This window comes from Neopsephotus bourkii, unplaced genomic scaffold (genome assembly GCF_033783945.1).
Source record: "Neopsephotus bourkii isolate Nb327-2 ecotype Australia unplaced genomic scaffold, CSIRO-AGI_Nbou_v1 NB_1447, whole genome shotgun sequence".
In the NCBI taxonomy this organism is placed as follows: domain Eukaryota; kingdom Metazoa; phylum Chordata; class Aves; order Psittaciformes; family Psittacidae; genus Neopsephotus; species Neopsephotus bourkii.
The window spans coordinates 291,455-308,665 of record NW_026901924.1 but is presented as its reverse complement, the minus strand read 5'-3'; the positions used below and the strand labels follow the sequence as shown (position 1 = coordinate 308,665).

General features: G+C 41.0%; 1 protein-coding gene across 1 annotated transcript in view; it reads right to left on the bottom strand.

Annotated features, from left to right (window-relative positions):
- Positions 1–17,211, bottom strand: part of SVEP1 (sushi, von Willebrand factor type A, EGF and pentraxin domain containing 1) — a 128,493-nt gene that overhangs the window by 80,855 nt on the left and 30,427 nt on the right. The window contains exons 4-5 of the mRNA XM_061368812.1: positions 1,748–1,906; positions 1,309–1,488 (exon numbers count right to left, since the gene is read on the bottom strand). Coding sequence (XP_061224796.1) covers positions 1,309–1,488; positions 1,748–1,906 — 339 coding nt within the window. The remainder of the gene's footprint in view (positions 1–1,308; positions 1,489–1,747; positions 1,907–17,211) is intronic.

Sequence of the window (17,211 nt, the reverse complement as noted above, 5' to 3'; positions counted from 1 at the left end):
TTTGACAGGCAGGTGCTCTTTCCCAGTCTCCCAGTCTATCTGAAGTAGGTTGCATCTTCAGTCTATGTTTTAACTACTGGAAAGTCAACAGCTCTAAGTCTAGCTTCTCAATTTATTTTCTATTGAAAGTTTTTCTTTCCTGCCTTCTGTCACTGGAAGCTATACAGGAAGACTAAGTTTTCCAGTATTATCTAAGGAGCCCTAAGCAGACCTGAGTTGCTATATAAGCGTGTCCTGATGAACTAACCTCTAGCTCAGATCCCTTCTTTCAGAACAATGACTTGCTGTTTCTTTAAGCACTGCAGCGTTTGCTATAGTGGCATAAAGTGCTAATGGGTTAGGGTTAGAGTTAAGTATCTATCCAAGGATCTATCCAGCCTCTTTCCCTGAACTCAAGGCCAAGGCGAGATTTACAACAGAGCGGACAGCTTCTTATTTAGTAATCTCCAGTGCTGCACATTAATGCCAACTGCATCCAACTTGAGTTAAATACGTGGCTGTTGAGGAGATAAAGGCTGCTACCTTTTTTTTTTTTAGGCCCTCCTTGGAAGATATACCACAGGACTACATGGGGATGCTGCCCCCTTCTAAATCACCGAGAACCCAACCTCAGGAAGAGATGTGGCAGCAAAGCAAAACTGTGCTCCTATGCACTTGTAAAAGCTCCAGAAATACTGTTTTTCAGGATGCGCTTCTCCATCTCTCCTCCCTTTCACACCTCTGTTTATTTCTTTTCCAGCTGACATTCTCCTGCAGTGAACTTGTAGGATACTGCCAGTTGATCCCTAGGGAAACCCCACTCAAAATTCTTCTGACAATGATGCTCAAAACCCAGGCTTTCCTATTTTTCATGAGAAGAAAGCAAAATGGAATTCTTCCACAGTTAATATCTCCCAGTGCCAATGCTGGTCTATGCCAAGAGCCCGGTGTATATTTTAAAACACCCATGTGGTGTCTTGTTATATATTTGACTGCTTGGTAAACTTGCTGGATTTACATAACATAAATACAGAATTCACAAAAATTAGGTTAAGAGAGAGGTTTAAGGCAGGAGAATACAGATTCACCTGCAAAAGACTGTCTGCCTACTAAATACTGCTCTGCATTTTCAGTTATAAATGCCCTCCTTCCAGTGTGGGAAGGATGAAAATGGAGTGACTGGACTGGGAGTTTACCTTGGGAACATCATTTTATCTAAGAGTTAACAGGATCAGATCTGCACGCTCAACTATGTAGTGAGTGGAGAAAACTATTGTTAAGAACAAACTAACCCAATAGAAAAAGACTTTCCAAACACGACGTCCATACCTCTGCAAGTAGCCTCTGATCCAGACCACTGGCCATTTGGCTGACAAAGCCGGATGCTGCTTCCCACGAGGTCAAATCCTGCTTTGCATCGGATCCCACAGGCAGCATTAAAGTAATTGTTGCAGACATTCTGGACAAAGTAACCATTTTCAGGGGGGTTCAGTTCAGGGCAGTGGACAACTAAATAATAAAACAACAAAGGTAAGATGCTAGCTGGAGTACAACAGGCTACTGAAGGAAAACATTTTTTTTCATTTCCAACTTGACTTGCATCTTAGAACATTTTTGGTTTTTTTTTTTTTTTTTTTGTTTGTTTTGGAACGACACAGAAAATCTTCCATGCAATTTGACATTTCCTTCACAGCGCAAACACATGTAACAAAATTGTCCCGGCACTGCAGGTTCCAGGGGTATTCTGTTCCTGGATGGAATCACTTACCTTCACAGGTTTGTCCAACAGCATGATATCCCTCCCGGCATACACAGTCCTCAATTGAGGTACTTCCTGGTGGAGAAGTATGATTGTCGTCAGGACATGAAATGCAAGTGCTGATTCCACCTGGTGAACCTTCAGGCTTGTATGTTCCTGGTGGACAGGCTGTTTAGCAAAAGAAAACATAACAGGAAGGAGTTCAGGATACCCACCTTTCACAGCTAGCATAATTTTTCAGGTTGCTTTACTTTTTTACATTTTTTTTTCTACCTCATACATCCAGTGTCACTTAGGACAGGGGTATTCAGCACTTAAAGTGCTACAGAGGTCTTAGAGGGGTGAACTAAAGCCCACCAAACTCACTCTCCAGTGACTGCGTGTGCATTGGTATTAAGTCCACGATTAATCTTGAGAAGAAGCCCAGTCCAGGAAGACACACCAGATTTTCATAAATAAAACCTGTGCTTACCTCATGAAGACATTTTTGATTTAGAGGGGTAAAATATTAGTTCAGACATATCTGTGCATTCAAAACTACACCAAAGTTTAATGCATTTGAATTCTTAGCAACAAGCTAACACAAGCTAGCAAAAAAACCCTGCCCTTAACGCAACACGATTATACATGATCTACTCACTATACTTGCTAAAATGTATGAATCACAAACAATGAAGCAATTAATCAGTGCAGCTGCTCCCTCAAGCTTTTGCACTCATATCTCACTTAGGATTTTTAACTTTGCAGTACATGAACAAGCCGTGAACAGATTCAGGAGACATCTTCAGGGGCAGGGAAAATGCATGGGGGAATGGCACCTCTCACCTGAGAACTTCAGTTTGGTTGGGATAGTCTGTTTTACCTCCCTCTGCCTTGAATTCCTTTCTTCGAGAAACCAGAATTATTTATTTCTCAAGGATGATGTGAGAAATGGAGGAATGATTAATCAACAGTGACTACTGATAAATCAAGTACTGATTGATCAGATCACTGCTTAAAACAGAACTCACAGATACTTGTGCTGAAAAACACACTTCCTGATGTAAAGTTCAGGAAATATTTTGAGAAGGCTATGTAACATTAACACTGAAATCCAGCCAAATAACTATCATTTCATTATCCTGTCTACAGATTCTGGCTGTATCAGTCTTTTCTTTGGTAGATAGTGGACCAGCTGTTTGTTCTGTGAGTCAGGTGCTAAGATACTCTGATTCTGGTCTTAATAATGAAAACAACTTCCTGCTTTCTAAGCACTGAAAAAACCCCCAACAAACCCAGACCCAAAACCCACAAACAAACAAACAAATATCAGAAGAAACTCCAGCCTCCTTTTTCCTCACCTGTCATTGGAAAACTGAATTTCATAAGCTATAATTTTAAGGATTTATACCCTAAAAAAAATCAACCCATATAAACAGGAGCATGTTCTTTTGAATAGCTTCCAGACATATTTCCTTTTCAGAAAAAAATGCTGTTTTATTTAAAAGAAGTGGGCTTAAACAGAGGAAGTTCAGGTTAGATACAAGGAAGAAGTTCATTACTGTAAGGGTGGTGAGGCACTGAAACAGGTTGCCCAAAGAAGTGGTGAATCACAGAATCACAGAACAGTTAGGTTGGAAAGGACCTTCATATCACCTAGTTCCAAACCCCCCCTGCCACGGGCAGGGACACCTTACACTAAACCATGTCACCCAAGGCTCAGCCCAACCTGGCCTTGAACACTGCCAGGGATGGAGCATTCACAACTTCCCTGGGCAACCCATTCCAGTGCCTCACCACCCTAACAGGAAAGAACTTCCTCCTTAAATCCAGTCTAAACTTCCCTTGTTTAAGTTTGAACCTGTTACCCCTTGTCCTATCACTACAGTCCCTAATAAAGAGTCCCTCCCCAGCATCCCTGTAGCCCCCGTTCATATATTGGAAGGCTGCTATGAGGCCTCCACGCAGCCTTCTCTTCTCCAGGCTGACAGCCCCAACCTTCTCAGCCTGTCTTCATATGGCAGGTGCTCCAGTTACCTGGTCATCCTCATGGACCTGCTCTGGACTTGTTGCAACAGTTCCATGTCCTTTTTATGTTGAGGATACAAGAACTGCACACAATACTTCAAGTGAGGTCTCACATGAGCAGAGTAGAGGGTCAGGATCACCTCCTTCGACCTGCTGGTCACACTCCTTTTGATGCAGCCCAGGATACAGTTGGCTTTCTAGCCTGCGAGTGCACACTGCCAACTCATGTGAAGTTTCTCATCAGCCAACATCGCCAAGTCCTTCTCTGCAGCATTGCTCTGAATTTCTCCTCCACCCAACCTGTAGCTGTTCCTGGGATTGCTCCAATCCAGGTGTAGGACCTTGCACTTGACTGGTTTGAACTTCATGAGGTTGGCACTGGCCCATCTCACATGCGTACCAAGGTCCCTCTGGATGGCATTCCTTCCCTCCAGCGTATCAATCGAACCACACAGCTTGGTGTCATCAGCAAATCTGCTGAGGGTACACTCAATCCCACTGTCCATGTCGCCAACAAAGATGTTGAATAAGATTCCAACACCGATCCCTGAGGGTCACCACTCGTTACTGGTCTCCAGCTGGACATTGAGCCATTGACCACAACTCTTTGCGTGCGGCCATCCAGCCAATTCCTTATCCACCGAGTGGTCCACCTATCAAATGTCACCCCAATTTAGAGACAAGGACGCCATGTGGGACAGTGTCAAACATTTTGCACAAGTCCAGGTAGATGACATCAACTGCTCTATCCCTGTCCATCAGTTCTCTAGCCCAATCATAGAAGACCACCAAATTGGTCAGGCAGGATTTCCCCTTAGTGAAGCCATGCTGGATGTCACCAAGCACCTCACTGTTTTTCATGTGCCTTAGCATGCCTTCCGGGAGAATCTGGTCCAAGATTTTGCCAGGCACAGAGGTGAGACTGACTGGTCTGTAATTGCCCGGGTCATCCATTTTCCCCTTCTTGAAAATGGGGGTTATATTTCTCTTTTTGCAGTCATTGGGAATTTCACCTGACTGCCATGATTTTTCAAGTATGATGGCCAGCAGCTTAGCAACATCATTTGCCAGCTCTTTCAGGACCTGCAGATGGATTTCAACAGGTCCCATGGACTTGTGCACATTCATGTTCTTAAGATGGTCTCGAACCAGATCCTCTCCTACAGTGGGCCCAAGGTCTTCATTCTCACAGTCCCTGCGTCTGCCTTCCAAGACTTAGGTGGTGTGGTCAGTGAAGACTGAGGCAAAGAAGTCATTCAGAACCTCAGCCTTCTCCAAATCCAGGGTAGCCAGTTCTCCTGAGAACTTCCGGAGGGGGCCTACGTTGTCCCTAGTCTGTCTTTTATTTGCAATGTACCTATAGAATCCCCTCCTGTTATCTTTAACATCCCTAGCAAAATTTAGTTCTAACTGGGCTTTAGCTTTCCTCCCCTGGTCCCTAGCTTCGCGGACAACATCCCTGTATTCTTCCCAGGCTGCCTGTCCTTGCTTCCACCTTTTATAAGCTTTTTTTTCCCCCTCGAAGTTTCCTCAGCAGCTCCTTATCCAGCCAAGGAGGTCTCCTGGCCCTCCTGCTGCACTTGCTTCGAGTTGGGACACAACACTCCTGAGCGTAGCAGGTGATCCTTGAATATCAACCAACAGTCTTGAGCCCCCCTGCCCTCTAGGGCTATACCACACGGACCCTTACTAAGCAGGTTCCTGAAGAGGCCAAAGTCTGCTCTCTTCAAGTCCACGGCATGAGCTTGCCGCATGCTCTTCTCACTGTCCTGAGGATCTCGAATTCGACCATCTCATGATCGCTACAACCAGAGCTGCCCTGGAGAGTCACATTTCCAATCAACCCTTCCCTGTTGGTGAGTACAAGGTCAAGCATGACACCTCTCCTTGTCGGTTCCTCTATTGCAGAAGGAAGTTGCCTTCCACACAGTCAAGGAACCTCCTGGACTGCTTGTGCTGGGCTGTACCATCCCTCCAACAGATATCAGGGTGGTTGAAGTCTCCCATGAGGACAAGGGCCTGCGAGCGTGAGGCTGTTCCTATTTGTCTATAGAGTGCTTCATCCACAGAGTCCTCTTGATCAGACGCTCGACGCTCTATTCTTGGCAGTGTTCAAGGCCAGGTTGGACAGAGCCTTGGACGACATTGTCTAGGGTGAGGTGTCCCTGCCCGTGGCAGGTGATGTGGAACTAGATGATCTTAAGTCCTTTCCAACTCAAACCATTCTATGATTCTATGATTGTACAATTTTAAAGAAAGCAGCCAAGTGCCTATCCGTCAAGAGGCAATTTTGGGTGCTGTAATTTTGTTTCACAAATCTGTATTTTCAACACACTTTTAAAAAGAAAATGGAAATACCTAAGCAGTGAAGGATGTAAGTACAAATCAAAGCATTTCAGGTAGAAAAATCCAATCAGAATTACAGCTGGGAATTTTTCATTTTTGTTTTTGGACTTTATGTCCTGGGTTCAGCAGTAGCAGTCATTTTTCTCCTTTTTAGTAACTGGTGCAGTGCTGTGTTTTTGACTTTCAGCCTGGGAACAGTGCTGATAACACTGATGTTTTTAGTTGCTGCTCAGTAATGCTTAGTCCAATCAAGGACTTTCTGAGTCTCATGTTCTGCTAGGGAGGAGGGGAAGCCGGACAGAAGCAGAGACAGGACACCTGACCCAAACTAACCAAAGGGGTATTCCACACCACAGCATATCATACCCAGTGGAGCTACCTGGAAGGCCCAGATCACCACTTGGGTCGGGCTGGGTATCGGTCAGCGGGTGGTGAGCGGTTGTATTCTCTCCCCTTGTTATTTCCCTTATCATTATTATTATTGGTGGTGGCAGTAGTGGTTTGTGTTGTATCTTAGCTACTGGACTGATCTTATCTCAACTCATGGGAGTTACATTCTTTCAATTCTCCTCCCCATCCCTCTGGGAGCAGGGGGAGTAAAAAGTGGGGGGAGTGAGCAAGCTGCTGTGTGGTTCTGAGTTACTGGCTGGGCTTAAACCATGACACTTTCAGAAAAGCATTTGCAAAAAAGTATCACTTTCCTATAGTTCACCCACTCTTCCCATCCAAGGCATTCCTCTTTTGAGTGTTACACCTTCTTTACTGTATTTTGTGCAAAAATCCCTCTGGAAAGTCTCTCTGAAATGTTCTCTCATGCTTCTGATGATTACCTCCAAACCAGCTATGTATCAGAGGTATTACTCTGAAATCTCTGAAACACTTCCCTTTGGTACTTTGTGGAAGCCTTGTTAAAAATAATCAGCATCCAAACCAGTATTCAGGTAAAAGTGGTGAAGTGCATCCAAAAGGATACAGGAAAGAGAGCAAGTTAAGCATCACATGCGACATACCGTATGACAAAGCTGCCCCCCATGTGTCATCAAACATAAATTAGTCTCTTCTGTTCCATGTGTGGCCTATAAAATGACATCTAAATGGAGCATTTCATTTAAAAAACCCAGCAAAACAACTCTCTCTCTTGCAACTGCACCTTACATTCAGAAGCAGCAGCTTTTTTTTGGTTTTGTTTGAGAACTGTAGGATAAAAATTATCACCCATTCTGTGACATTGGCATTTTTAACAACAAACCCAGTAATTTCCTTAGGGCTTTAATCAGCCTGGCTTTGACAAAACCGGCTCATTCTGAAATGACACTTAAATTTTCTCTTTGCAGTGAAGCGGCAGGAGGCAAGTAACACTGTTAAAATGGTTATTAATGTTTCTACTGGGAAAGACAACTTCCCCAAGTGTCCTGATCCTTTTTGTATGCTTTAAATGCTTCCCAGTACCTTTCTAAAAAGTTGAACGACATTCTGCCTTGCATTTTTATGTAGAATTTTCTCCAAACTTGAGTTCCTGAACTGCTCATTGACCTCTCCCCTAGATGTATTCAGCCATGAAACTCCATGTAAACTATATTGAAAAATTCCACATGGTAACACTTGGTTAAACAGATATTTCAAACTGTGTGAGATCACACAGCCTGTCCTGTGATGCCAAGAGATGGCTTAAGAATGAGCATAAGCATACTGACCCCTGCCTATTTCCATCACAGCTGTAGAGGTCAGTCTCACCACAATTTAGGTTACAAACATTCAAAATCAACTGTTTAAGAGCAGAGCTTTGCCCATCTGTGGTAGACTGGATTTGTCCACACCTCACCCAGCTAGCCTGCAGATGCATCTCCTCCCATTCCAGTCAACACTACAGCACAGCCCATGTCACAAGTGCAGACTTTCATTTCAGAGGGAAGAAATAACTTAAAGGGCAAGCACAGCCGAAGAGCCCATATGGCCCTATCCATGACTGATCATACAGGTGTCTCTCTGGGATCTCTTCTGAGAATCAAGCAGTGCCAGATTTTCAATGCATTCTAGTCACCAGTCTGCACTCACTGACATGCTCCCTATATCCACAGAAACTGACTGCAGGCAGAGATAATCTTCTGCAGCGCTAATCTGTAAAAACAATTTTTTTTTTCCTGCAAGGCTTGCTTCCCCTTGCCATGAATGTGATGGTAGAAAAAGGCTTAAAACAGTGTGTGAATGAACTCCAGTGTAAATAAGCATCAATCTGGCATTGTCAAGAATGACAAAAAAATGTAAGAATTTTAAAATAGGGGAATAATTTTAATAGTATCAGCCTTTAAGCAGAGAGGACACTTACGTGCACATATGCATGTAGGATTTTCTCAGCAGCAGATTTAACTACTGCTTATACATGAACCATACTGCTCTTTGCCCAGAAGCAAGGAGCAAGCAAATGCTCTTTTTTTTATAGTATAATTCTTCTCTTGAGACTAGAACCTGGAATACTGAGTTACACCAGAGGATTACCTCTTTGATACATGAATGAAAGGGCATCTGGAAGCAGGGATTAGTGTGCTAATTCAAAAAAGCACATGCCCCAAACTCCCCAGGCACAGAAAGATGGATCACATTAAAGCTGTCATCAACAACTTGCTTTCACAAGATGGTTCATATGCACCAACAGCTCACATTCAGATTCTGTTGTCCATGATAATGACAGTAAAATAACCATCTGATCAGAAATGGGAATGACATAATACGTTCTTACTTCAGCATGCTTCCTGCAATTTCCTCCTTGGTTATGCTTGCCGGAGGTATACAACTAACTGAAAAAAGTGTGAAAATTCAGAATGTCTCTTCTGTGTTTGAACATGACAGGATTTAATGACTTTTTAGGCCACCAATGTAACACACTTTCTTACTCTTTCATCTATCAAAAAAAAAAAAAAGTTGTGCATGGAAAAGAAATTGCTAAAGAGGAAACATAAAACAAGCCTGCTAGAAACAAAGACCTACAGGGTAGGCATAAAAACATTTCAGTCAGTGCATACGTATTGATAGTATAACCATATGTCAACACATTGCCTGAAGCTGAACGTTGGACATGGAAAGTTAGAAAGGTCCACAGAAAAAAAATCAAACTACCTACTTTCAAATGCAGTAGGAATTCTTCTGCTCTTTCTGCTTACAAATCATGGTAAATCTGCTATTTTAATTTTCAAGCAAGAAGAATTTAACATTGTAAAAGTGACAACATAAACCACGTTGTATGTCAGAGATTCACCAAACACTTAGCACATATTATCCAGTTTGACTTTTTTAATCTAAAAGACTACAAATACTAAAGCCAGTGGCAAAGTTAAGCCAACTGGTATTGCACCCACATGATGGCATAAAGCTCCGTCTGGATTTAAACAGGTAGAGATCATGTGTCAAAGGATTCTACTCTGTGACACCGGATCCACCAATCTTACTCTGACTGTACAAGTACATGCTTTAAGGAGACACAATTCTGCCTTAAAAATTTAAATCTTTTAAAATCCTGGGAGAGCAGGCAAGCTCAATTTCCTCTACAACTACACTAGTGTATCTAGTCACCAAAATGTAATTATTCTTCATTTATCCCAGTGTAAGACAGATGCGAGTCAAACTCCATATATTTCAAAGATTAATTTGAGGGATTTTGTGTTTTCTAAAGATGCATAATTTCTCCCACTAACTACATTTACAAAGTAATCCGTGGCATGAGCTGCTTTTTCCACACTTCATATTAATGAAGGATCCGATTAATGGTTTATCTTTTGAGGGATATGGCATAAATCAGCTCGGCAGTATCTCGCTTCCTCCTGCATCAGCCTGAGCTCTATTCATACATCACTATTGTGATGATTGTAGTCTCTAATTCTCACTTTTCCTCACATGTGTAAAGCCTAAATGAAATTATACCTTGATGCCAATCACAAATGCATAAATATTCTTTATAACTCAATCCCTAACTTCTAAATGTGGAATACCTAGTTTTCCATTTAATCAAACTGGTTCTATGCTACTGTAATTACTTTTTATAACACTAATTAGATAGAAACACATTCAGTGCCGAATCTGTTCCAAAATCAGAATATACCATAAATACCTGTTCTTATTTTGGTTTGCTGGTTTCTACTAAAAATGATGCAACCTGTAAGTCTCTAAACAATGATCAGTGGATGTTTGTATTCAATTCTTTTCCCGCTTCCTCATTTTTTTTGTTACTGAACCTACATGGACAGGAGATTTTTCAGTCATGTGGATCTTTCACCTGACATGTGTGGTCTTGTACTTTTACTAATTTGTTGGAAGCTTTGTGAAAGATCCAGTGTGTGTGCCTAGAATTACTCTGAATTATAGTCAACACCAAAACCTCAAATTCAACTCATAATTATGCCCTTGGAAGAAAACTACAGCCTGAAGATGTGGGGTCTCTCTTCCACTGTTTTACTTCATCTAAGCTTATTGTGTCTTTGCAACAGCAAAAAAACCCAACAAACTATGACATTTAGAAAATATTTCTAATATTAGAAATGTATTATTTCTGACCTTTGTGTGTGTGAATCAAGTGCTGTGGCAGCTGTATTTGCACCAGTAATGTTTTAAATCTGCCACAATGAATGGGCCTCAATGTAAAGCTTATTTGTTTTACTAAACAGAAGCAAAAAACTTCATGAGAAAGGATACACAAAGAAGTTACAGTGCATTATCTTGTGCTGCAACTTTCTACCCTGCCTCTATCCGCATCTCTCACTGTTGTTTAACACCAACCAGCAACTAAAGTACACACATGCTCTCACTTTCCTCCCTGCTCCCTGGTGGAATGGACAATTGTAAAAAGATAAAACCTATGGGCTGAGTTGAAAACAGCTTAATAATAAAAATAAAGTGTTTAAAAAAAATAGTGAAAAGAGGGAGAGGAATAAAACCCAATGGACACAAGTGATGCACTTGTGCATCAAAATACAAATACAATTGCTCACCACCTGCTAAACCATAACCAGCTCAACCCAAGCAGCAATCTTAGCCTTCTGGGTTATTCCCCCCAGTTTATATATGGGGCACAATGTGCTGTGGTATGGAATACCACTTTGGCTAGTTTGGGTCAGGTGTCCTGTCTGCTTCCTCCTGTCTTCTTGTGCACTTCCTCACTGGCAGAGGATGTGCCCCAAGATTCTGTATTATTCAAGTCTGTTCTACTAAACCAAACAATGAACCAGGGTTGTGGGTTTCTGTCCTGTATTTACAAGCCAAAAATTGCTCTAGGCAGCAAAAAAACACCGAACTACCACAGCCGTTGAACTGTACCTCACTGTATCTGCACATGAAGATCTTTAAGCCTGCTTCTCAAAGACTTCCCACACCCTGGATCTCTACTGTAAAGGCTGTCTGCAGAAGTTACAGCTTTTGTTGTCAAATTTAAGTTATCTGGGAAGGTGGTGGTTTGTGGTTTGTTTTTTTTTTTTTAATCTCCTATATGGTAGGTTTGTCAAAAGAGGCACTTTGTGCCTATGAAATGACTTTGGAAAGCTAAGAAGAAAATATCTAAACCTTTGGCATATATCTAAACCTTTGGCAATATCTAAACCTGTAATCCACAATTTTGCAGTCTGCAACATGTATGGTGCCATAAAAAAAACATGAGCTAGGAGCATGTTACGATTACAAAAAATATGCAAGGAAGTGGCTTTATTTCAATATTTGACATGTATGACTCGTACAAAGACTGCAAAGGAAAATCTTGAGCTTGCCTTTAAGTGTAGGGATCAGGGAAGGATTTCTGCTAAGTCTCAGCATGTTCTCCAGCTCTTTAATATCTCCTGTTATCCCCAGGATGTGCACTGCATTAATTTCAGACAGCACTGAACCTGCTCATCCATCTGCTCTTTGTCAGTATTCCTTAAGTATCATTCTCACAGCAACATGATTAGCAGTTTAACAAGCTAGATGTCTTCTCTGTTCCTATTCAATGTCTTTTACTTCAACTCTTTATTAGATTTACAAATTTCCTCTTACTGGGGAAAGCAGGTTGAAACAAGTCAGAAGTTTAGCTATTTCTATACATAGTTATACATGACATGTAGGGAGGGGTCCATTCAAACCTTTAATTGAGTTCACAGACATCAAAACTGCAACATTCCACTACCAAGTAGGCTGAAGCATTTGGAATGACACTCTTAGGTGATCTAGCTCTAGATCTTTGAGCACTTCAAAAATTGTAACAAACCTACAACAGAAATAACTTATCCACAATTAAAATGAGAATTTAAAATACCCTCCCATGGGGCAGAAGAACTGGAAATTTTTCTGGAAGGAGATGCAGTCCATCTCGGGAGACAGTCCATCTCAGTACCTCAAGCATTCACAATGGGCAACAATCTGCCTGGTGAAGAATATAAGCCCAAGAGCTATCACAGCTTGTAAAAGTTACGATGCCTACAAGGACTTTCTTCCACAGGGAGGTCTGGCCATGAGCCACAACTATGCTGAGCATCCTTCGGTAGGCACGGGGCCAGCATATGTAGAAATGATTACTGCAAAGCAATAATTCTGACTGCAAAAATCCTCCTTGGTAATAGCAGCACTGAGAATATAAAGAAAACCCATTTATGCCTAGCTTTAAACCTTTTTTAAAAAAGCAACTATTATACATTAAAAACATGGTGAGTGCCTTACACGGATTCATATACAGAACTTTTAAAAGTACTTTAAATGTTTTACAATCATAAAGACTACTATATATACTTTTACAGAGGACAACTTCTGTCTCAAACCATGTGGCTTAGGAATAAAAAAATGGAAATCCTGATTCCATGTACTGTATAATTCATAGGGTGCCTTTCCACGTTTCATTCAAGTTAAAAATTCACAAGATATATCCTGACAACTTGTGCAATTTGTATACATAGAAATGGCATTGAAATGAAGCTCCTTTGGTTTTTAAGTATCAGCAACATTTTAGATCATGTTTACAGGTTTGCTATTTGCAGAGACATCACATCTATTCTTGGTAATGCATTTGGAAGGCGTGCCCAAAACAAACATAAACATGCCTATTAGCAATGGGTATCAGCTCATGCCAACACTTTTGATTTTTAGAGCTTGAATACTTGTTTATGTTCTCATGCTCCTGCATATTTCTAAAATGTATAGTGCTAGAAGTATACAACAAATTCTGAAACTACTAGAAGGTCTTTCTGGAAAAATAACTTACCTGGATATGTGAAGTTTGCCATGAAAATAGAGACTATTTACTAATTTATTTACATGCAAATGAAGGTCTTCTGTCCAAAACGTCATATGAAATCAGACTCTTACTTAAAAGGGGAAATAAAATCAACTCTGAAAATGCTTGCTCAGAGCAGAACTACTATACAGCAGGCTTCTCTGGACATGGTCTTCACCACAATCACAGACACACATCCTCAGTAAACCCTGATCACTGCTGATGTGACAGCACATGCTACTCTAAATAGCACTGTTCAAAGTGCCCTAGATATCTGCATAGCTTCCTGCTGTTTTAATACATAAATACTGAAAAGGAGCATTACCATCCTGCCCTATTTGACATTTTAATACTAGCTTTTACTAAACTGTAAAAAAATACAGGCAGGCTGATGTAAAGTAATTCCATTAAAAACAACTTCAACTACACTTTTGTGTAGTTTTTGTGCTATACACAGATGAGCAAATACCTGTTTCAAAGATCTAGTACCTGTGTCATCTGCAGGCACTGGAAGCCCAAGTTTTCTCTAGGCTTGGCACAATTATCACACCATGCATGAAATTACTCTTCCTTTCAGCTGACATGAAGGGAAAGGGAGGACTGAGAAAAGAACACATTCGCAGTGTGGGATTCAGATCACATGTTATGAGCAAAGTCACTCCATACTTTTTCATTAGTCCTCATTGCACCAACAAATCCACCAATCCATCACCTCCCTAACTGGATGGACTAACAAGCTGGTATTAGATGCCCAAAGGGCCAAAATTATCCCTAGATCAAATATGAAGTCATGGCAATTAGACACATCATTAGAGTAAAAGAGCTCCATCTGGGCTGCACAGTAACCTGATCAATTAACTTCTTCATGAGTTAGAGGCACAAACCAGAAAGCAAAAAACAGTCCTCCTTTATTCACAACTGGAAAAGGGAACTACTTGGAAAGAGGGAAGTCTAAGCTGGAACTGAGGGAAAAAAATGTTTTCCATAACAAATCCTGATGTGCTACACCCAGAAGAAGCTAGACAGAAACAAGAATCTACTCCACTGCCTGTAACACTTGGGACATGCTGAAATTACCACAGACTGCTCAGCACAGCCTACACCTTCTTTCAGAAGCAGAGCACAAGAGTCTCATTTTACATGGCTAACTCAACAGATCACCTTCCTCAAAGGCACTTTAACCTAAAATAAGGGATTGGGGTATGGAAGTTAACAAAGTTTGTACCCCAACCTTCACAATACTGATAGGTTTATGCAGTGAAAAGCAGACCTGGTGGTTCAAGATACATTTACACTGTGTTCACCTATTCAGCAACTTGAACACAGTTTTGTTTTCAGTGATTGTTGGGATTTAATAAAGTAACTAAAGATGACTTTCTGTTCCAAGTATTCATTTGGAGCAAACTGGCTTTCCTAAGAGAAGAAAGTTGCATGAGGAACCCAGGAGGAGTCAGAAACTGCACATCCTCAGATCTTCTCCTCCTCATTCAGGCAAAAATTGTGAATTTGCTCTCTGGCAAAATATTAACAGAACCTTGAACGGTGTTGAATTATTTAACTCTTCTAATGTGAAATGCTCCCTTTCTGCGGTTGCCTCCAACACCCACTCCCAGCAGCTGCTGGAGCATACGATCACAAAAGAAAAAAAAAAACCCAAAAGAAAGATACCTATTTCGGTCTCCTTTTTCTGCAGATCAGAGTAGTTCCAGTTGCTGAATCACAGATGGGGAATGCAGCAAGTCAGAGCTATTATAAACAGGAAAGTAAAGCCATTTTTGCCAGACCCTCAATAAACTGTCACTACCGCATTAGGTGCCAAACTTGGCCTCTTTTCCACATCCCTTATTTTTATCATTAAGTATACTTTTCAACAACAGTGATTATACTCCTATTAAGCAACATTTCTGAGCACTGAAGATATAGCACATGACTGTGCAGATGGAGAACATATGTCACTATTTCCATGTTTATTTACTTAGCGGCCCAGAGTAGGAGTCAGACAGTTTTTAGTTAAGAGAGCTGAAGCACATGCAGTGGCTAAGGCCAGTAATCAGGCAATAAAAAGTGGTGGTTTTGCCAATTATTTTTTTACATATTGTGAAACTAACTCAGCTATTCCTGTGTAGAGTTCAGTAAAATGTTGTAATCTAGCTGTTACAGTTTCTGCTTCATTCTTGGAATCGCAACCGATACCCATGATTTACTGTGAAAAATGCTATAAATCCCATTTTCTATTCCTCGTGTAAAACCCTTACGGAAGCCGATATGATCTCCTGAATTCTTTTAAAATTATCTAAATATGTAGAGCAAAATAGAGTCTCATCATGGAAAGCAAGAGCACTGAGACAACTATATTACTGTGGTCATTATCAACTGCTGCTTCCCCAAGAAACATCTGGAGAAGTGACTGCTTCTCACTTCATTTCCCTCATTTTCCCTTGTCCTTCTCCCCTCATTTCTTTGCAAAATATAAAGGAAGTCCTTTGGACAGATCTGACTGTTGCTAAAGCAATGTCAGCTGCAAGCAAAAGGGTCATCTTAGATTTGAACTGAATCTAACTGTCAACAAAGTAAACTTTACTACTGCATAAGCGATGGTAAAAAAGATTAAAGGTAAAAAACAAATCTGTTACAGTACCACAAGCAAACACACAGTCTTAGTCCTCAGTCTAGCAAAGCTTCCTTCTGTGAAGAAGCTGCACTGAAACATTTCTGAAGAACACTTTTGCATTCTCCACACAACAGCACTAATGTGTTCTCCATCCCTTAGCCACTCTGTGAAGACCAGTCAGTCAGTAATGCAGGAGTTCTCCCACTAAGTGGGAATCACTTGCTAGTGATTCGTGTTTGAAAGGCCCCTTCTTGCTATCATAATTGAGCAAACATAGGCTAGAGTAGCAACTTATAACATCCAAAGGCTTTACTGAAGGGCAGGTATAGTAAAAGAGAATAAAGCCTGCTGCTGCTGCCAGAAACGGAGCAAGGTAACACCAGAGTTAGATTGTTTCTCAAACTGTCAGGTAGTCAGCCTCTCTGCCCACCAAAGCGAACTGTGCTCTGTGTCCCTCTTCTTTATCCTCTTCTCAGCTTCAAGGAAATTTTTTCGACTTTGACAAAACAGAGTCACTTATTCTTCTCCTAAAGGGCAGCAAAATCCTTTGCATGTTTGGGGAGGAAAAAAGTCTGCCACATTTCTGGGCCTGCCTTCTTGTCTAAATGCATGCCCCTTTTTCTAATCTCTTCTGCCATAAGCATGGGCATCTATACCCGCAGAGATGGAGCATAAGGAGGGAACATTCTTAATTGCAACCTTAAGCAAAATATATATATTATTTTTTTTAAAAAAGTAAGTAGTAATAATGATTACATCACTGCCTAAGGGACCTAAAACTTATGGTTATTAAACCACCGAAATTTAGCTAGAAAATCTATTCCGAAACAGCCCTTGATTACAGTTAGGTTATGGTCACAAGATAATTGATGCTAAGAATATCCCAGTTTTTCCTGAGTTGGAGGCAAATTCTTGCCTGATTTCTTCCACTTTTGCAGACTGTGAACCACTGAGAGATGCAAGTGACAGATGATAAACTACCTCTCTGACACTGGAATGTATGAGGAACTACACTTTCTATTTCAATGTAGGAAGCCTACCAAAACTGACCTTAAAAGTAGTGAGAATCAATCTCTAACATCACTGGGAGTGAAATTTAAGACATTACAGACAACTTTGTGAAGCATCTCATTCACAGACCTTGTACTTCTTAACTTTAATACTTGTCTGTGCTTTTGCCTTGAGCTAAATCCAGACAAGTAACATCTGTAATCCATCACCTGCATCTTGAGGGATAGGTAATTAAAAAGAAGTGTGGAAACAAGAAGAGTAAGGGGCTTCCCAGAT